Raw genomic sequence first — 19,842 nt, 5'->3', positions numbered from 1 at the left:
ACGAAGCCTTACACCAAGATGGCGTCCACCCTTTATCGTAAATTTCAAAATAAGATCAACAATGGGTGCCGTACACGAGCTACTGAGATTTTATTAGTCGTAACCAAGACTACAATCTTAAAAGATCGATATATGATAGACTTAAATTGTGTTTTAAATACCGCTTGCATCTAGTCGCAACGTGAGAACAGCAAACGTCTTGATACTTTTAATTTGGATGCTTGCCTCACAACATCCGGGCATATTCCAGCAGTCTCCTTGTCTTACTTTTGGCCAGTAAACAATTTGGCGGAGGCAAGCATGCATCGGTTGGTGCCCAAAGACAAATATTTAAAAAGTGGCCGTTGAAAATCGCAACTTGTTCGCCCAGTTGTGTTCGGTACCGACACGCAATCGCGGACGACGAAGCCCTTTGCTGTCTTTAGCTTCCTAGCTAGCTAACATCGGCAGACGTCCTGAGGCTGCCACCAAACCTGGAGGCGGTGAGTTGCTTTTCGATCACCCGGGGGGATAAAAGCACGTCTTCCCTTTTGTCGCCAACAACCAGCCAGCATGGGCTAAGCGCAAGATGTTCGAAAGAGTCGCCGCAAAAGCGCCCCCGAAGCTCCTCGACGCTGCACTCTGCAAGAAAAGCTAGCTAACCGGATGTGGAAGTAGTTTTTTTCTCGCTGTGTAAAATAGGAAATTTCTTGATGACTTCCCCCGGAAAACCAACAACTTTATATTAAACGGTTTCCTGTCCGTTGTACACTACATGATCGGGGCTATCTACATGGGTTTGGCTGATTTGTAGTTTACAAGTTCGGAGGGGGGGATACGTGGCACATGGCGGACTCTATTCTGTCCGCAAGGCGCGTAAAATGGCTACTCGGCCCGGCGATAGAAGCTTCGTCTTTCCGAACTGCTCACCATGGTGGTCACCGGATTCCATTATCGGACGCCGCCACCCCGTTAGCACCGTTGCTAACTTTTCTCTTTAAAGTTGCTCTAACGTTTCTGCAAATCGATCAAATATCAGGATCGCTTTGAACAAGTCATTTCGAGTTGTTTATTTTAAATTGCACCACCCCGACTTTAGCGCGCGCTCAATCGAGAGTTAGCGGCACTGTCTCGATAGATGGCGCTGTTGACGTTTCTTTTATCAATTGAACCTTGTTTATCGTGGGACGTCCGTTGCGGGCCACCCTGAGAAATGAATAGGGACCAAATGGACACCACAAAAGCTCCTAAACATTTTATTAGGGCTGGGGGAAAAAATCAAGCAAAAGAAATAAATATCCACCCCTTGATTCCACAGTGGAGGAAATGTATAACTATTTGTCACGATGTGAGCCTAAAGAGTCCAAATCCAATTGGGTGGTATTCAAAAGAACCCAAATAGACGAATCCAAAGCCACATCTCTTGCAAACATTTGAATGGCAGCTGTTGTGCGTCAGATGTCGCTGGTAGACCTGGGCAAGCGTCTGCTGGAGGCGGCACGTAACGGTCTGGATGACGAGGTGAGGAACCTGATGGCCAACGGAGCTCCGTTCACCACCGACTGGGTGAGTAATCGTCTCGAGCGCTCGAGTAATTGACAGAAAGAAACAAGTCCTAGCGCGTGACCCCCGCACAGCTGGGAACGTCGCCACTCCATCTGGCCGCTCAGCGCGGCCACTACTCCACCGCCGACGTCCTACTGCGAGCAGGCGTCAGTCGCGACGCTCGCACCAAAGTGGACCGAACACCTCTGCACATGGCCGCTGCCGAGGGGCACACCATCATCGTGGAGCTGCTGGTCAGGGTGAGGACTTACGTTCTTGGGTCTTTGACACGAGTGGGATAAAGAGTCGCACACGGTCGTGCGAGTATCGTGTTGCAGACGGAAAAGCTAAGCTACCATTGTTTCAAGTGCTCTAGTTCCTGTCGGTGCCTCTGACTGTTTGCCTCTCGCCTCCAGAGCGGCGCCGACATCAACGCCAAAGACATGCTGAAGATGACGGCGCTCCACTGGGCGGCCCAGCACGGGCACCACAGTGTGGTGGAGACGCTTATCAAGCACGGCGCCGATGTGCACGCGCTCAGCAAGTTTGAGAAGACGCCCTTCGATATTGCCGTCGACATCCAGAACACGGAGCTCATGCTGCTGCTGCAGGTCAGTCGCACGCCTCCCCACCCTCAACACCGGCGACCTCCCGCCTCACGTCGCTCTTCTGCTCTTGTCGTCTGTGTGCGTGTGTAGGAGGGCATGCAGAACCAGGTGAACATGAACCAGGTGAGCATGAACGTTGAGTCCAGCAACAGTGGCAACCAGCCGCAGTTCATCATCCAGGGCATCCAAGGGGGTGTGGTCAACCTGGCCGACCTGCTCAACAAGGCCGGCACCGGTATGGACATTGTCGGTGTCCAAAAGTGTGAGACGCGGGCGAGCCGTGACTCTCCGCTTTGCCGTCCAGGGGAATCCGAAGAGGCGATGGCCGCCAACGCTCTGGACGGCAACATCCAGCACGCCGCTGTAGTTAACGAGGGAGGCCAGAGGGTCATCACCATCGTAACTGACCAACACGGCAACCTGCAAACGACCGGAGGCATGTCGCAGCCCTTCTTCGTCACCATGCAGCACGGACAGCAAAGTATGACCGCACGCTTGCCGGAGAACTCGAGCAGAGGCTCGGGGGGGTGTCGAAGGCTCTGTCCGCCGATGTAGCCTGGCACGGATTTGAAGTGTGACTTGAGCAAGTCTGCTGCGTGTGTGTGTGCAGTGCTGGCGGTGCCTGCCAACACAGTGACGGAGGAGGTGGTGGCGGAGGAGTCACAGGCGCCGCCCTCCAGAAAGAGAAAGTTGGAGATGACCAATAACCACAACGACACAGGAGAGACAGTAAGTGGCCGCGTCTTTGATGGATTGCTCTTGAGTGTGACGTACACTTTTGTTCATCAGCAATGTTGATGCAGTGACGCAGGTTGTCTGTTCCCGCCCGCCCGCTGTTCCTTGAGAGATCTTCGGGTGTGTCGCGGCAAATCATACCAAGTTCTCTCAGTCACGTTTGTGGACTGCAAATAGCGAGTCTTTGCTCCTCTATCTTTGCCAGCGAGTCCACATGACATGTTTGGCTCGTGCTATGAAATTTTGAGTTCTTTTTTTTTTTTTTTTTTGTAAAATATGTGCCTAGGATCAATAAAAGTTTGGAAACCCGATAGATGCCACAAGATTGAAACTCCTCTACTCACGTCAATATCATAGTCTTGACCCTGGCCAAATCATGGCGTTGGCCCAAGCACAGAAACGTTTTTGTTGGATAATATGAAGGAAGGGTTCCCCTAAAAAAAAAAACTTCAATTACCAAGCCATGTTAGCTGGGGGGTTAGTGGGGTCGGAAGAGCGTTTGACCGAGTTGTCGTCGTGGTTCCGTGCAGGAGCTGCTGCAGAGGCAGTTGCTGGAGGCCAACAGGAAGGCGCAGGAATACCGGCAGCAACTCATGCGCAAGGAGCAGGAGGCCGAGGAGTACCGCATCAAACTGGAGGCTATGGCCCAGAGCCAGGCGGGCTCTGCCGCCGCCAACGTCAGCCCCGAGGAGGTGGTGGGCGGCGACGAGGATGAGGACGCGCCGGCCGTGGAGGAGGAGGGGGGAGGCCAGATGGTGGTCCTGCAGGAGGGAGGCATCATCGTGGAGGGTGACGAGGGTCGCGTCACGCTGGTAGAGACGGGCGGCGAACCCGCAGGGATCAGCTCCTAACGCCCCCTTTCCATTATCTGACAGAACTTCCCGGTCCTCAGCCTTCGCTGCGTCCTTTGTCACTTTGTGTTAGCAACTGCATCTCGGCCTTCACTCCATTTTCTTGATTCAACTTTAGGATCATATGGTTGCTTCCGGGGAATGTTGTTGGGATACAAGCACCGAGTCCTCTTTGTGCCAAACTCTTTCCCACATTCTTAGTAGGTAATTTCAAAAAAAAAAAAAACACTCAAGAAATCATTGTAATGAATTTTGAAAGATGGTAGTTGCTTCTCTACAATTGATTTGGCATGGGAGTCTTTTAGGGTTAAAAGAACCTCATGCTACTTTTTACCACTGTGACTGTGGACATTTCTCCATTTTAAATATAGCTATCAGTAGTAGCCTTGTAGGTTTATCAGCAAAATTGGAAACCAGCAAGAAAATTGTTGCAGTTTCTCAGTGGGGTTGCCTCAGATTGGTAACGGTGAATGGAAAAATTGATGATGAAGGGAAAAATGAGACTAAGGTGTCGATTTTATATTCTTCCCAATGCGTTTCGCAGTTGAAATGTGCCAGATTCTTAGCCGCAGCCTTACAGTAAAAAAAAAAAAAAAAAAAAAGAGTAGGCTAGACCTTAAATTAGAAACACCAGAAAACCACATTTAACTGCGCAATCACTTTCCCCTTCCTCATCTATACTGCGAGTTGTTTGATATATATATATATATAAATATATATATTTTAAAATTAAACTCAGCGGAGTAACCTTTTACAATGTACATACAAAGTCGTATTTTTTTTACTGTACCTGGCTGCCTCACTGTGTTGATGATAGCAATGCTAATCTTATGAATATAAACACTTGTTTACCAAGTTGTTGTGTTTTTATTGTAAATCAATGACAAATCGTTGTCAATGAGACAGGAGTTTGTATATTGGAGTCATTTAATTATAGCAATCATTTGACAATATCAGTAAATAGTTCATTCAAGCCTCGATGGCCTTTGACTGGTGGCTCATTCACCCAATCAGCGACCGAGGCCGAGCGAACGCCATTTTAGTCCCGCCCGCTTCCAATTGGTAACGTTTTCTATCGAACGTATTGACGCTAATAGGTGTTTCTCTGCATGTCCTAGATTATAAAGACATTTAAGGTGGCTCTAAATGGTCAATTTAGACAGCACCGAGAACGATTATTTGGTGAGGGAACAACACACGCCCCAACGCGGGCTACGCAACCGGTCTGTTAGGGAGGCCTCCCCGCTTTTTGGATTAAGGCAGATCAACATCGAGCGGCACTTTTCCTGTCGAATGGGCTTCGCCGCTCAGCCAAGCAGCCAATCGCATGCCACGGGGGGCGGGTCCATAGCGGAGGGGGCAGGACGCGAGGTATCATGGAGGATCAGTGAGCAAACTGTGGCCATCAGAGACGAGCAAACGACGCTCTTGTCCCGGGGACTTTCTTCTCACTTTGCCGCTTGAGTGCTCCCTCGTTGACGACTAAATATTTCACCATGGACATGAAGAAGAGGATCATTTTGGAGCTGCGGAATCGAGACCCGGCAGAGGTGAGTAGGCACCATTGAGGCACTTGGGGAGGATGAGCGAGGCGAGGTGGAGCGGATCGGACGCGTTGCCGCTCCGCTGCTAGGTGTCCGAACTCCGCCCGCCAACTTTGCTTTCACACACTTGGGCTCCGCGCGCCGTCAGCTCCAAAATTGTGGAGATACCCTGATGGTGATGGAGCGGGAGCCCGCGTAGATAGAACCGGTGGCGGCGGCGGTTCGGCTTCCTCAGTCCGTCTGCTCGTCCGCCCCTCCTCCTGCACCCCCAAGCCGCTCACTCGTGTTTCGCCTCAACACCGACAAAAAACCAACAACTTCGAATCAAATCACTCCCTGCTTGAAGCAGCTTGTTATTGGCAATTGAAAGTGGATAAATAAACACGGAAAAGCAAGCAGGATCTACATTCGTTGTCTTGAAGCGCGGGCTTCCGTCGTGAAAAACAATGCGCGTCAAGCACCACGACGACTTTTTCAAGTCGGACGCGACCATTTTGTGTGTACATGCACGTCGTCGCCGGAGCTGAAAAAGTCGAAGCTGGTGCACATTGCTGACCTTTACGAACGTGCGTGGCCGTTTGGCGCGAGAGGCCGAGGCCCCTTTTCCCGACATTTTGAAACTCAGTCGAGTGACGCCACGAGAGCCACAAAGTGGCGTTTTATTTCACATACAGCCCATTCAAATAACAAACAAGTATATCTTACTACAACGAGCTACGGGGCCGTAGCTTCTTTGTAACGCGATGATCGAGTCACGAATACTGTAACGGGGACTATCTCGTGCTCCCCCCTCGGGCGGCTAACGTGATCACGGTAGCGACTCAAAATGGAGGCACGTTACTCGTCTATGGCGGATTAACGCGCTCCACTTGCGACCGATCAAATGCCGCGAGCACGTTTTCTGACCCGCTAGCCCCTCGGTGGCGTCGCCGAGGTATGCCAGTGAGTCGTGAGCGGCCAAACGTTCGCTTCACTCGGCACCCGGGCTCGGTTCGGTCGGCGACCTCCGCGTGGCGTCGTCCTCTTTTATAGGGCAGACATTTTGTAGGGTGCGCGTGCGCGTTCAGCGCAGTTATGCAAGTCCAAGATGGCCCGATGCGCGCCCGCACGCACAAATACTTGTAGAAAGCTTTGGGGGAGCCACGTGCGCGCCCACGTCGATGCTCGCGTCCCGTTTCATGTGTGCGGCCCTGTAACGTTCGTGCACTCGTTACAGCAACTACACGTGCTAATACAGTTCATGTCCATGGCAAAAAAAAAAAGTATATTTGTGTCCGTCAGAGATGGCTTTGAATGTCCCTACTTGGTGCCCATTAAAAAAAAAAAAATAATCTACATGAGGTATTTTCGGATTTTTTTTTCGTTCTGGTGTTTGACCGATAAAATCTTGCGCAGTACGGATTTTATTGTGCGTTGTAATTTATAGCTATGTTTCAGTAAACAAATCGTATGGTTGAACCTAACGCTTTATTCACTAATATGACTTATTGATATTCTGATAAAAAAAATTCATTTGCTGGATAAAAAATATTTTGGTCTCGGTTTAGAACATTATTTACAAAAGTTTAGTTGCATCACTGATTAAAAAAATGTTGAATAGTGACAATAATAATAGTCCGTATGAATGTTACACTGCCCCCTGGTGATCAAACGTTTAAGTCCACTGTTTGCTTTTCAGGTAGCCGAGATGGTTGTGGACAACAGCCGTTCGATGAGTGGCGAAGTGGAAGGTCTCTCAGACAAGTTTGTGGAGCTGGAGGTCCTCAGTATGATCAACGTTGGTCTGAATTCGCTGGCGAAGCTGCCCTCGTTGCCCAAACTACGCAAGGTGACGTGTTTCCTCGTCGCATCCAACTGACCCGAATTCTTAATGGTCGCTCTTCTCACCATTCTCTCGCATGCTCTCTTACAGCTGGAGCTGAGTGAAAACAACCTGTCTGGGTCTTTTGAGACTTTGTCGGAAAAATGTCCCAACTTGGTCTACCTCAACCTCAGCAGCAACAAAATTAAGGAGCTGAGCAACGTGGAGGCGCTGGTCGGTACACCCGTAAAATGACTCGTAAAATTTATTTGATGCCAATGTGAACTGAGCGTTGTCTCGATCGTGATTCTCTCTCTCCCACAATTAATTGCTTGCTCGCATGATGGCCACAGTCAACTCGGGTAACTCGGATACTCAGTGAAAACGCACTTGTCTCTCTCTCTGCAGCAAAACCTGAAGAGCCTTCAGAGTCTGGACCTACTGAACTGCGAGATCACATCGCTGGAGGATTACCGCGAAAGCGTGTTTGAGCTCCTGCCTCAGGTCACCTACCTGGATGGCTTTGACCAGGATGAGAACGAGGCGCCCGACTCGGAGGCCGACGAAGAAGGTGAGTCACACATTGCGACGCCGTGCATTATTACCATGCAGATTGGGAAAATCTTTTGTCGACGCGGCAGATGAGGATGGCGAGGACGTGGCGGGGACAACGGGCGACGAGGATGAGGACGAGGATGAGGACGAGGAGGACGGCTCGGAGGGAGGAGAGGTGGGGCTGAGCGTTCGTGGGAAGAGGGCCACACATCAGGTGGGCAACGCCGGCTTCGCCCCCCCCCCGGCATGCGCGTCCGGTCGGGTGGCAGAGAACAAGAATCGTGGGCTGCATTCAGTCTCTCCCCAGCCACGAAACCGAGCGTTTAGAGTGCGCTGCTCGTGACTTGGATAGCCTTTGGAAATCACTCCAAAACAAAAATGATGATTCTGACTCCCAGCAGTTTCACCCTCGAGCCTTCCGCTCGCTTTTCTCTGCCGCCTCGGACCACCGAGCTCAACCGGGACGAGTCGAGAGTAACACTGCCGTCGATACTTGCCGTGGCGATCGGCCCGTCCGTCCCCACTGAAATATCGATTGGCAAAAGACTCGGCAGTAGCCAAAAAGAGCTCCGGCGGTCGGCACGGTCGAGCCGACGTAGACCCCTCGCTAGCGTCCTCGCGCGCGTGCACGACTTTGTGGATGCGCACATTCTCAATTGTGACCGTGCCCACGTTAACCTCTCTGCGCTCGGCTCAGGAGGAGGAAGAAGACGATGAGGAAGAGGACTATGGCGAGGAGGAGGAAGAGGAAGGTGAGTGGAGTGTCGCATCAAGGCCCAAGCGTGCCTGTCAATCAATAACCTTGCCAACCCGTCTCATTGCCGCACTTGCGCAGACGAGCGAGCGGACGCTCAGGGACAGAAGAGGAAGAGGGACGTGGAGGACGATGGCGAGGACGACGAAGACGACGAGGATGACTAGCTGTGTCGTGCGTGTGTGCGTGTGTGCCCATCCCCTCCTACGCCAGGTGTCATCCCTCTCGCCCTGCCCACCTCCCACAAGTAGGGTTGCAAAGGGGAAGAAATTGTGCAAATTAGAGACTTTGGTGGGAATTAACTGGGAGTTGAGTGGAGTTGTTAAGTACATTTCTTTTTTTTTTTTTTAAATTGACAAGCGGCCAATCGTTGAAACATTGAAAAAGCGCGCCAAATAGCGTGGCAAATATCTCCTGTTTTGGGGGGGACAACTCCCCCGCCTGAGGCCAAAGTAGTTCCGCTTTGACTTTGGCGCCATCTTGTGGCGATGAGTGGGAGCGACATAGTCAGATGTCTGAAACCAATAATGGCGGAATGGATGAGAATAAAAACAAAACGCAACACAAAAGCAATGAATATGAAAATGCCGCAATTATGTGATTGAAAACCAAAATATTTTTTCCCCCACCTTCTTGATAAAGTTGTGTTAATTTCCCTTGTAACCTTTTTGCAAGTTACCATCATTTTGCAACCCTGCTTGCCGTCGGTCCGCAACGCAGCCGAACTCCACTAGGGTCTAAGATGGCCACCACGTCGACTTTGGGATCTTTTGGACTTTTCGTCGAGTCCTCCAACCAGTCGGGACCCTTCATCCACCCTGGCTTCTGTCCCTTCGTGATGACATCGCTGACTTTTAAAGGACATGTTATATAAAAGAAAATACTTTTTGAGCACAAAAAGTCATCTGACCTTTGAGGACAGATTTACCCCCCCACAAACACAAACCAAAGTTGGCGCACTTAAGGAGCGTCCTTTCAGGACTCTGTGTGTTTGTGGATCAGGATCTTCTTCCTCTGTTTAGCCCAATGATCACATGACTTTCCTGCCCTGCTCCGCTCCCTCTTTTAGAAATATGCACACCGCCGTATGATCCTCTTCCTTATCATCTTATCCATATTATTATTCTTCCCCGAGTGTGTTTGTGTGCGTGTGTTCTATTGTAACTTTTTACACGTCTGGTGACTTTGGAGACTTTTTTTTTTTTTTTGGGAAGGGGGGGGTCAAGTGATGTGAAATATTCCAATAAAGTTGAGTCCAGTCGCTGCAAAGCATTGTGGGATAAGGGAAACCAACATTTATATCTATAAAAAAAAAAATTGACAACAAAGCAATATTTCTAGATTTTTACAAAGATAAAGTTGCTTTATTGTAATCGGTCGTTTAATTTAGTGGATAATTTGTCGGGACGCAGCGGGAGCTCGACAGCTGTTTTCTGTTTGTCACTGACGTCAAAATAAATGTTTGCCGCTTTAAACATTCATTAAAAAATGAAATGTTTGTGTACATAAGTTTTTATGCTCTTCGGGTCTGATAGAAAATGAAAATAAAGTCATTTAGGTGAATTTGGGCGTAGTTTTACTGTGTCCAATTTTCTAATGACGTCACATCGGCTGCGACTCAAAGGCAAATCGACGTCATAGTAACGTCTAGGTTTAAAGTTGCTCAAACATTTAAGGTAACAGTGCTTGTATATTTTGTGTCATAAGACTTGTGTCGTCTAATCTCATTTTTATCTACGTACACAACTTTTTTTTGTCAGACTCCGTTCGCAGCCTGTACTTGTACTACATTATACACACATACATCCATAAATACAAGTAAGTTTTAGTAAGATACTGAAAGGACTGCTAGAATTACAATACATCAATACAAATACGTAAAAAATTAATATAAGTAACTTTCAGTAAGACACTTTAAGGACTGCTAGAATTACAACACACTTCCATGGAGAAAAATCACTTCGAGATACGTGTTCACCTTTTTCATTGATATGGTCTTTGTGTTCGTGAAGTGCCCATTGACTCAAGTGATGTGCTTTTTGTCCAGTAGATGGCGTTCTCGTCTTTCCTCAGTAACGCGTCAACAAAAATGTTTATTATTCAATTAGCTTTTTGTTGCCATCCACTAAATGACGTCAACCAAAGAAGCACATTGTCAACCTTGTAGGAAAATTTACTTATTATATTGTGTGTGTGTGTGTGTGTGTGTGTGTGTGTGTGTGTGTGTGTGTGTGTGTGTGTGTGTGTGTGTGTGTGCGTGTGCGTGTGCGTGCGTATGTGTGCGCGTTTTTAATTATTTATTGAAATATTTATTCTGACCTAAAAGCTTTTGGTTCCTATGTCATCGTTATAGCTCAAACTCATACATTTTTACATTTTTGCATAGAAACACGCACGTACGCACACGCGCACATACACACACACACACACACACACGCACACACATACACAACGAAATAAACGTGCACCCTCTGGTAAACTCATGGTTGTGTTGATGACGTCACAGTAAGCTCAGCTGTGTGACGATGTAACAGTGCTGACAAACAGGACGTATTTTTAGCTCTGTTGCTAGCCGGCTAAAAAGCGTAAAGAAAAGAGGAAAGTTGACACACTGTAACACGCTCCGGGGCGTTCAGTCATAAAAAAAACAACACACACACTCAGACTTGTGCATGTTTCAGGTCAGTGTTGGTTCTCATTAGGCTGAGCATGCGTGTGCGTGTAAATAAAAGATGACGATGATGATTACAACGACATATATGGGTAAATAATTGAAACCTTTGTGAGTTTGTTGATGTCAGTGAAATCTGGTCAACACGCATGCTAACGCTGTGAATGCTAAGTGTCTTCAGATGTTATTTGGATGTTCTAATGATGAGAAGTTAACTGGAGCTTTTGCACTCTTTTTTCTGTTTGTTGGAAGACTTTCTTTTCAAGACTTTTGGAATGATTGACAGCAGCCAAGGAAGGAGTGAGGAGGAGGAAGATCACATGCAAAGAAAGAGGTGATGAGATGATTTCTTCTTTAAGGGCACCCTTACGCACGCGCACACGCACGTCCGCAGATGAGTCATAAAGAAATGAGCATACATGAATGCGTAATGTGCGGCAGGTGTAATGGAGCGATGTTGCTCGTCTGCCCTACATCTGCTGCAGCGCTCATCACTAATGCTCACTGACCTGTGCGTATGCGTGTGCGTGCGCCTCGCAAGAATAAATCATTTTTCGGGGTCATGTACTGGAGCATTGTGAGAATGGCTGAGTGTGTGTGTAGTCCGTGTGAATACATGAAGGAGCGTTTGTGCGGTTTGTGTGCTCAACGTGTGCATTTAAACAATGTCAGCGCATTTGGTTTTCAAGACTTTTATTTCACGTGCGCTTCCAACAGGAAGTCAAATATGAGCAGGAGTGTGTGCGTGTGTGTGTGCCTGTGAACAGCTGTTTTTTTGTCCCACTTTTTTTGAAATTGTGTCAGTGCAAGTTAGTGCGGCCAGCCTTTTTTTCCTGACAGCCCATAAGTCAGGCAGCGAGACGCTGTGCGCGCAGTTGTGCTTCTCGTGACAAGCAGAAACATGGAAAAAAAAAAGATTCTAACAAAAAAAAAACGACTCAAACGAAAAGTTCAAGTTTGAAAGTTTGGGATGACATCATCACTGGAAATTATTGCTAATGACATCATCACCAGTTGAAAAGTGCTGCGGCAGCAAGTTATCACAGTTGACGCATTGGCGCTTCCTTCTGCTGGTTTAAAAAGAAAGAGCACAGGTGCCCTCCAAAATGGAACTTTCCTGAGAAGGGGAGTCGGGATGACTCATTGTTGCCGCCTTGTGGAGGCAGATGGAAGAACGCAAAGTCACCCGGAGTGTGCTGGTGTCGAGTCCAATGACTCTGATGGCATCCAATGCAGTCACAGAATCAAACGAAATCACGTGGAGTCAGATGGCATCAAACGGAGGAACATGGAGAAACATGCAATCAAATTGAGTCACATGGAATCGACCTGAGTCACATGGTAGATTCACGGATGGGCGAGGGGCGTTGGACTAAGAATGAAAAATCCTGCAAAGGAAACATTTAGATCAAGGCGACTCAGATTCATCTTCGGGAGACGTCGCCACCTTGCCGGCATTGACTTGGCCCTCAGCCTGTGGCGAGGTGGGCGTGCTCGGCGTCATCCTCTCGTAGGTCCTCCTGCGCTGGCGTCGCAGCGTGTGGCTCTGCAGTTCCTTCACCTCCTGCAGCACTTCCTGCGCCTCCTGCCAGGAACACATGGCCTCCATCAGGAGACGCTCTGCCTCAGCATGCCTCTTCTGGAGCTCGTCCTCATCCTGGTTCGGTTTTAGGGGCGTTTTGCTCTGACGGGCGTCCGAGGATTCTGACAGGCTCTTGGATTTATTGTGACCTGCACAGGATGAATCATCACCGCCGTGGAGGCACAGCGGCAAATCGCCGGTGCCTCCGTCCGGTCCGAGGGCGTCCTGCTGGGAGGCCGGAAGACGGGACACCTCCGAGGAATGCTCACAAGTTTTGTTGAGCGGTGAGTCGCCCGGACGGGCAGGGGACGGAGAACCTCGGGATCGGGGGGAATCGACATCCCGCGAGCGGCGATTCTTGCGGCCTTTGGAACGCGGTGAGTCACGAGCTCTCGACCGGGGCGAGTCCCTACGCCGTTGGCCAGGAGAATCGCCGCTACGGCTGCGGGGAGACGAAGACGCCCTGATGACACAAAACAAAAGTTCACACTCGCTCCACAAGAGAGTCGTGTGTCTATATCCCACCTGGAATGAGGTGAGTCTCCGGCCCTCAGGTGACGAAGACGAGGCGACTCCACCCCTTTGCCAAACTCTTGCTCGGCCTTGGCTTTCTGCAGCTCCTGTCATGTCGGCAACATTCACTCGAGTGGAGAGCAAAGCGAGAGCGTCCGCGGTGCAAGGAAGCGAAAGGAATGCTGACCTGCAGACGGATTTCCTCCAACAATTCCTGCGCTCGTTGCATCTTCTGCGCAATGAGACTCTGCAGCTGGCCCACGGGCTGCACCGATGCCCCGCCCTCCTCTCCGGTAGGGCGTCCAACGAGAGCCCGACGCAACTCGGAGCGAATCATCGCCGGTCTGCCCGACACAAAACAACAACCGGATGTTTACCCCAAAGGAGTAAGGGAGTCGCTTTCAGCGTCTACCTGGAGGAGAGGACTTCATCCATGGAGGCGCAACGACTCCGCCCCGCAATGCCGCTTCTCTTCCCGGGCTGAGGGGTTCTGGATTGGTTCTGAAGGACCTGAGAAAAAGACATGCAGTCACATCTACACGTCGGTCCACCCACCATGCGTTTGGTCTCACCTGCTGGCTCTTTTGCACCGTGGAGTTTTCCAGATGGGAGTGTTTTCCCCAGGAACGTTCGCTTCCTCTGGGGAGACTTCCCGTCTTCATTTTGGGTTCCTCCGTTCGAACGCGTAGTTTAGAGACGTCCGTCCCCGAGCGCTGACGTCCGCCACCTCTAGCCGCCGCCGCCTCTCCGGAGAAGCCCGCGCCGGACACATTCTCCCAGGAGGCGCCGTCACATTCGGAGAAGCCGCCTTCCTCCTCGGCCACCAAGTCGAGGGTCAGCGAGCCGTGACAGGACGAGGAAGCCTGAGCCGTTCGACAGGAAGCGACGATTGAGAAGACTTTCTAGATCCACCGGATCACTCAAGGGGTGCCATACCACAGTCATGAGGTGTCCTCGAGTGGGAAGACGGCGTCCGTGGGGAATCTTGGCTCGGTCTCTGGTGGGATGCACCAACACGTCCTGCTCCATGGTCACCTAGCCACAAGTGGATGTGGGTGGCCATGTAAATGATGACATCTGACTTGACTTCATTTCTACATGGGTCATCTCTGCTCAAAATCTGTCTCAGTTGACCAACGTACAAGACACGTGGTCATTTTGTGAACTGGAGTATTTGTGTACAAAGTGTGTGGCCACCTGGTCCAAAACTTTGTTTTTGGCCTTGACGATGGCAACGTTGAGCGCATTGACCCACGATTCTTTCTCCTCGGGACTGACGGCCAGGAAGAGAAGGTTGGGAACCTGAAAGAGGAAAGATAACATGGCCCCGCTCAGCACCCGAGAACAGTGACCCGTTTGCCGAGTCGTCGACGCTGGAAAATGACATCATCGCGAATGATGAAGATGGCAGCAGATTATTCCGCTCAGGCTCGTCCTGTGACGCACTAATGGGATTCTGTGGATTAAGTCTTACGAGTGTATGTGTGTGTGTGGGGTGGGGGGTAGTCCTGGGCTGAGCCAATCAGAACCCCGAGGTATTCGACAATCAGAACATGGTCAGCATTAAACCCCGCCCGCCAGAGGGATGCTGGAGAAAATCCACCAATGAGGAGGCAGCTAGTTTCAAGCGGGGGATGAAGTAAATCTCTTCCCGGGAAGGAGGCAGCGCGTCTTTCGACCCACCTTGTTGCCGGGACGTCGGCATCGTATGAGCGCGAAGCGGCTGTGGTTCTTCTTGCTACGGCTTTTGGCCCGCCTCAACTCTTCGGAGCGCTCGTAGTCGCCCAGGTCCAAAACTTCCGCTGACTTGCGCTCGTCCCTCACCTGGAGGAAAAACATGACCCAAATGCCCTCACACATGACAGAATTGACTGCCACGCCCACTGTAATGCTCGGCGGCCGTTGCGTAACAAGGCGGCGGTACAAACGAGTCAATAGGCGCGTCGATCGATACGTGAGCAACGTGACGCCACCGCATGGACAATAAAAGGCGCAAATTTGAGTGGGGCTCTCATAACAAGGCCTCTCAGCTCATCAGTGCGACGCTAATACCAGATTGCCCGGATGCCGCAAGCGCATGGGGATGATGCGTGCTTTCCAAAAGATGGAATCCAAACAGCTAGGACACTAATCTCTGGAAATGACCTAACTGCGTGTGTGATGCCGATGTGCATTTGTGCATGCAGGAGTGTGCATTTGCATTACAAATGCTCACCAGTGTGTGTGTGTGTGTGTGTGTGTCAGCTGCAGGCTCGGCCATGTCACATGATCTTTGATTTACTCGCACGTGTTGACTGCTCAGCCAGCAGCTTTGGCTTGTATTTGTGTTTGGAAGCATTTGATGGTAAACGTGTGTCTCACTCCAGCATGTGACAAGACGTATGATGGGTTGTGCGTGCGTGGTTGGTTCCGACCTCCTTGTCGGATATGAACAAGTGTTCTCCCCTGAGAACCACGTAGCGGTTCCTCCAAAGCTCCCTGAAGATCCCGCGGCCGCAGAACTTCCTCAGCCAACCAAACTTGTCCGGCTGTGGTGGCGCGCCCGAATGGGTCGGTTCCCGAGGCCCCTGCGTCTGCGGACAATTACATACACACGTAAAAAATGAACACGTGAGCATCGCGGCCCGGTAGGTCCTGAATGTTTTTTTTAAAAACGATGCTCGTATGTTTGACATGTTCCCACTAAGCCGAAGAGATCACAACAGTATCAAGAAATATTTCCTTGCATCTGCAGCGTCGACGCTGATCTCCTTTGCTGGTGTACCTAATCAAGTGGCCACACCGGCAGGCAGCGCGCGGACGAGGATGAGGGAGAAGATCAAGGTGCGAACTTATGAATGGATGATGTTTGCAAATAAACGTGCGCTGGCCGCGCGCCAGCCTCGCATGGGGGTGCGCGTGCGCCTTCTTACCGGTCCTGCGTGGTCGCTCTTCTTCATGCTCGCTCAGTTTCTTCTTATTCAGCTTCTTCTTGCTTTTCTTTTGGTTCGTCTGTTGTCTGGCGAGAGGGAGGTGGCGTCCTCCCTGCGAGCGCGCGGGCGGGCGACCAGGCAGATGCTCCCCCTCAGCGTGCGCGCGCACTTTAACCTAGATTCCGAGTGCGCATGAAAGCGCCATCTGGCGGCACGAGCACGGTCGCGCAGGCCTAAACAAAGACGCTTGAGTACTGTCATAATATATTTTTTCATGGGATAACACTGGGGCTGAGGGGGGTTTGTACAACAGTATAAATCCCCCCCCCCCCCCCCCCCCCCTCCCCGCCAAAAACATAAGTCCCAGTTTGGCCAAGTTGCGCAAACATTACCTGGTCGGAAGGCTCCATCTGGTCTTCTAACTTTGTACGTTGTGCGGCATTCTGTCGTCCTGTGAGTGGCCCGAGACAATCTGGGGCGCCGATGCTTCGGAGCATCAAAAGATGAAGCCCATCACCAGCCCGAGATGACGGCCCGCCCGGGGAGACCCAGCCGGGCTGACTCCGACCGGCTGGTGTCCAAAGTCTCTCTGATATGACATCACACAGCCCCTCATCATCTGTGTAGGCTTTAGTCGGGCCACAGCAAAAGGATGTTGGCGTTGTTTGCCAAGCTGTCGAAAAGAGACACCCCAGAGCTGGGAAAGATGCCCGGGCTTTCCAACAGTGCCCGCACCCCCGTCCCGCAACACCTTAAGACCCGCAAGAATTGAAGCATGGAAGCCCGCCTCAACCTGGACATCGTGTCAGAGATGGACATCCTCCGTCAGTTCATCCAAGATGTGACCGCCCAGAATCAGAGAGATATGGAGACCCTTCGGCAGGAAGTGAATCACGCCGTGGGCCAGACGCATCGAGACGCCAAGACCGCCCGCCAGGAGGCCAGGAGCCTTCGCCAGGAGGTGCAAAAGGTTCTGGGCCCCAACCTCCCTGACGCGGACGCCCTGCGACAGGAGATCCGTGAGCAGACTCAGAGAGACGTGGAGGCTCTGCGCCAAGAAGTGCTCAACATGCTGCAAAGAGACATGAAGCTTTTCCGCCAGGAGTCCAAGAAGCTGCGCCAGGAGACCCAGAGCGTGGCCACCCTGCGCCAGGAGTGGGACGAGGTCCGCGGCGGCCTATGCTCATTGTCGGATAGGCTGAAGGCGGTGGCTGACCCCAGCAACACCAACGCCGGGGTCCCCAAGGCCGCACCCTGGAACTCCACCAGGAGGAAGCTTCGAGATACCTGCTGGGGGATCTCGCTGCCTCTGGCCATGACGCTGTGCGCCGTCTTTGGGTTCGGCATCGGCATCACCCTGTCCTAGGACGTCCTCTGGAAGCACATCTCATGCGGTTGCAAGCCCAAAAACAGTACCCGAAGAAAATCCTGACAAAGTTTGGTTGTGATTGATTTTGTAACTCCTGGCACTGACATGCCCTCTGACTTCTATAAACGCATTGCTTGACAACCACTGGCCCTGCTGACTTGACCTTTCAGGCCACCTTTGATTTACTTGTTTTCATTCACAGAATACTTCAAGTCTTCATGGTTACGCAAAAGCAATTTATTGTATTTGTAAGTAACCGTTCTCGACGTCGCTTTTTCCGCACAGTAGCGCTGTGAGCCAACTCGAGGCCAACAGTTTGTCCGGGTCAATATCGGGGCACAGGATCAAATCAGGCCACATCTAGAAAACGGACCGGTGGCCCAGTCCAGACATGGTGGCATAGCTTGCTCATGGCTGCTTGCGCTCATCTGGCAGAGGAGAAGAAGAGCCTGTTGGTGTTGTCAAAGATGCTGTTGGAAAGCTCCAAGGGATCCTCTTCCCTTGCCGCCGCCATCACCTCCAGAACTTGTCTGTACCAAAAGACACAAATCCAAAAGCAGTGTGACCTTCAAGTAAGTCTTGGCCTTCAACTTTCACCCCCCCTCCTGGAACGGGTGGTACTCACATGATGTGACAGGGCTCGTTCCTGTCCTTCAGGCAGTGGCCCGCCTCCCATTTCTTCTTGGTGGGAAAGACGGTCTTGACATATTTGAAGCCGGCGTGAGTCGTTTTGACGCCGCACCACGGAGCATCTGGTGACCCGAAACGAATCGAAACGTCAGCCCGACACATCAGCCCGGCACGTCCGCTCGCTCCGGACGGCTCACCCGTTTCTATCATCAGTCGCTCGGTGGGGATGCTCTTCATGGCTTCTAAGTTGGCCTCGCTTTTCAGGGAACTGAAGAGGGTGGGTCTTGTTAGCGCCGTGGCGCAATCGACCGGTCGCCATGGCAAAGATTACGCAATCGCTTTTGGAAGTGTTTTCCCAAAGCACGATGGCTCTCACCAGCCGTTGATCCCGATGTAAAGGTCTAACTCGACGAGGGCGGCGGCCTCCTCCGCTGTCCCGTCAAAAGAGTGGACCTGGCGCCGGGATTGAAAAGTCAAACCGAAGGTTGGATCGACTCATCCCAGACGTTCGATCGACTCACCACGCCTCCCACGCACCGGTCTCGATTCCTCCTCATGATGTCTGCAAATGGAGAGGACGGTCAGATAGTGTGAGACCCAGAGCGGACCTTGTGACTCACCCGTAAAGTCCTGATGGGAGTTGCGGCAATGCAAGAACATGGGAAGCTCGGTCTTCTCGGCCAGATCAAACTGCATCTCAAAGTATCTGCAGGTAACACCATGACGGAGAGCCGCTAAAATGGCGGGCAGACGTGCTGCAACTTACTTGAGTTGCGTCTCTTTGTGGCAAAACTCCAGCCGGTCAAAGTCTACAAAGACAGAGAACTAGAGGGAATCGCTCTTTTGGACAACTTGATTGACAGCAACCCACCCAGTCCGCACTCCCCGATGGCGACCACTTTGGCCGGGTTGTCTTTCGCCAGACGCAGGAGACGTGCTAGATATTCGGTTTCACCGCTCTCCTCAAATTGGGCGCAGCGGGTCGGGTGGCAGCCCACCGTGCAGTAGAAGCCGTCTGCGAGAAAGCATCAGAAAGTAAAGTGACCAATTAAAAAAAAAAAGCCCAAATGTTGTGATGGCCACGGCTACCTCTGCTGTGAGCTAGTTTGACTGCCTCCTCGCTGTCCTCCAGGCTTCCTCCGGTGATCACAAACTACACACCAAGACACATCACCAATAGGTAATTTATTCAACGGCGCCGCTGGCCGAGTAGAGTTGGGCGTCACCTTTTGGACGCCCGCGTCTACGGCTCTGTCGATGACGTCATGGAAGTCATCTGCGGGATCACAACACCGTCAAAAGTGAAAGTAACGCAACAACTGTGACGGAGCAACATGCTTACCTTGGTGCTTGCGCTTGCCTCTGGAGAGCCCCCGGAACACGGGATCCGTCAGATTCACACCAATGTCTGAACGCAAAACATCATGTGGATGATCCGATCCCAACATTATCCCACAATAACATTGTTGATATTTTCTGAAGGGATGTGTGCCTCACCGATGAATTTGTGCCGGGCCATAGTTGAGAGAATTCTGCTTGTCAACAACACACGTGCAGCTTTCATCCGGGGTGTTTTTTTAGTATTACCGTAAAACTCGTATAAAGAGTATCTGACCTGGCTCCAAGAGCAGCCCATTGTTGGTTTCCATTACAAGTCTTTTTAGAATAGTGACTTACATAGTAATGCTGCGTTGATTTAAAATGTGCTTATTTTGGCTCAGGTCGTTTTCAGGTTTTATTTGGGATGCTTAGTTAACCGGCCACAACCCCTGCCTTCCCGAACGGTTTTTATT

At 51.0% G+C, this 19,842-nt stretch overlaps 4 protein-coding genes and 1 long non-coding RNA gene across 8 annotated transcripts; 3 read left to right on the top strand and 2 right to left on the bottom strand.

The window, feature by feature from the left end:
- The first annotated feature begins 66 nt into the window (after window positions 1-66).
- LOC147041211 (GA-binding protein subunit beta-2-like) lies at window positions 67-4,086 on the top strand. Its single transcript, XM_085901605.1, has 8 exons — window positions 67-482; window positions 1,438-1,545; window positions 1,617-1,784; window positions 1,941-2,135; window positions 2,223-2,367; window positions 2,437-2,613; window positions 2,743-2,861; window positions 3,398-4,086. The coding sequence occupies exons 2-8, from the start codon at window positions 1,438-1,440 to the stop codon at window positions 3,716-3,718; spliced, it is 1,233 nt and encodes a 410-aa protein (XP_085757731.1). The 5' UTR covers window positions 67-482; the 3' UTR covers window positions 3,719-4,086.
- A 984-nt stretch (window positions 4,087-5,070) lies between these two features.
- Window positions 5,071-9,881, top strand: LOC147041210 (putative acidic leucine-rich nuclear phosphoprotein 32 family member C). 2 transcript variants are annotated; one of them, XM_085901607.1, is made up of 7 exons: window positions 5,071-5,268; window positions 6,941-7,090; window positions 7,175-7,297; window positions 7,472-7,634; window positions 7,705-7,793; window positions 8,316-8,370; window positions 8,454-9,881. In XM_085901607.1, the coding sequence occupies exons 1-7, from the start codon at window positions 5,215-5,217 to the stop codon at window positions 8,537-8,539; spliced, it is 720 nt and encodes a 239-aa protein (XP_085757733.1). In that variant the 5' UTR covers window positions 5,071-5,214; the 3' UTR covers window positions 8,540-9,881. The 2 variants fall into 2 exon arrangements, with proteins under 2 accessions (XP_085757733.1, XP_085757732.1); XM_085901606.1 differs by having other exon boundaries at window positions 5,073-5,268; window positions 7,705-7,832.
- Window positions 9,882-10,962: 1,081 nt separating this feature from the next.
- Window positions 10,963-16,325, top strand: LOC147041209 (uncharacterized). The gene is made up of 3 exons (XR_015062889.1): window positions 10,963-11,135; window positions 11,296-11,377; window positions 15,873-16,325. It is a non-coding gene; the product is annotated as an uncharacterized LOC147041209 (long non-coding RNA).
- LOC147041208 (pleckstrin homology domain-containing family O member 1-like) lies at window positions 11,732-16,588 on the bottom strand. Of its 3 annotated transcripts, none has more exons than XM_085900650.1 (11): window positions 16,443-16,588; window positions 16,051-16,283; window positions 15,553-15,711; window positions 14,822-14,962; window positions 14,336-14,440; window positions 14,075-14,173; window positions 13,711-14,001; window positions 13,551-13,648; window positions 13,326-13,482; window positions 13,151-13,245; window positions 11,732-13,088 (listed from the first exon to the last, which is right to left on the bottom strand). In XM_085900650.1, exons 2-11 carry the CDS (start codon window positions 16,075-16,077, stop codon window positions 12,452-12,454), a joined length of 1,809 nt encoding a protein of 602 aa, XP_085756776.1. In that variant the 5' UTR covers window positions 16,078-16,283; window positions 16,443-16,588; the 3' UTR covers window positions 11,732-12,451. The 3 variants fall into 3 exon arrangements, with proteins under 3 accessions (XP_085756776.1, XP_085756777.1, XP_085756778.1); XM_085900651.1 differs by having other exon boundaries at window positions 11,732-13,067; XM_085900652.1 differs by lacking the exon at window positions 14,822-14,962.
- A 1,051-nt stretch (window positions 16,589-17,639) lies between these two features.
- On the bottom strand, window positions 17,640-19,732 carry tatdn1 (TatD DNase domain containing 1). The gene is made up of 12 exons (XM_085900657.1): window positions 19,547-19,732; window positions 19,392-19,457; window positions 19,276-19,325; window positions 19,139-19,202; window positions 18,921-19,064; window positions 18,816-18,858; window positions 18,670-18,755; window positions 18,571-18,611; window positions 18,426-18,502; window positions 18,247-18,317; window positions 18,045-18,171; window positions 17,640-17,949 (listed from the first exon to the last, which is right to left on the bottom strand). The coding sequence occupies exons 1-12, from the start codon at window positions 19,683-19,685 to the stop codon at window positions 17,844-17,846; spliced, it is 1,014 nt and encodes a 337-aa protein (XP_085756783.1). The 5' UTR covers window positions 19,686-19,732; the 3' UTR covers window positions 17,640-17,843.
- Window positions 19,733-19,842: the final 110 nt, after the last annotated feature.

The sequence above is a fragment of the Syngnathus leptorhynchus genome, chromosome 20 (assembly GCF_054491065.1).
Source record: "Syngnathus leptorhynchus isolate UIUO chromosome 20, UIUO_Slep, whole genome shotgun sequence".
NCBI lineage: Eukaryota > Metazoa > Chordata > Actinopteri > Syngnathiformes > Syngnathidae > Syngnathus > Syngnathus leptorhynchus.
Note: the sequence above shows the minus strand (reverse complement) of the source record. Positions and strands in the feature narration are given on the sequence as shown.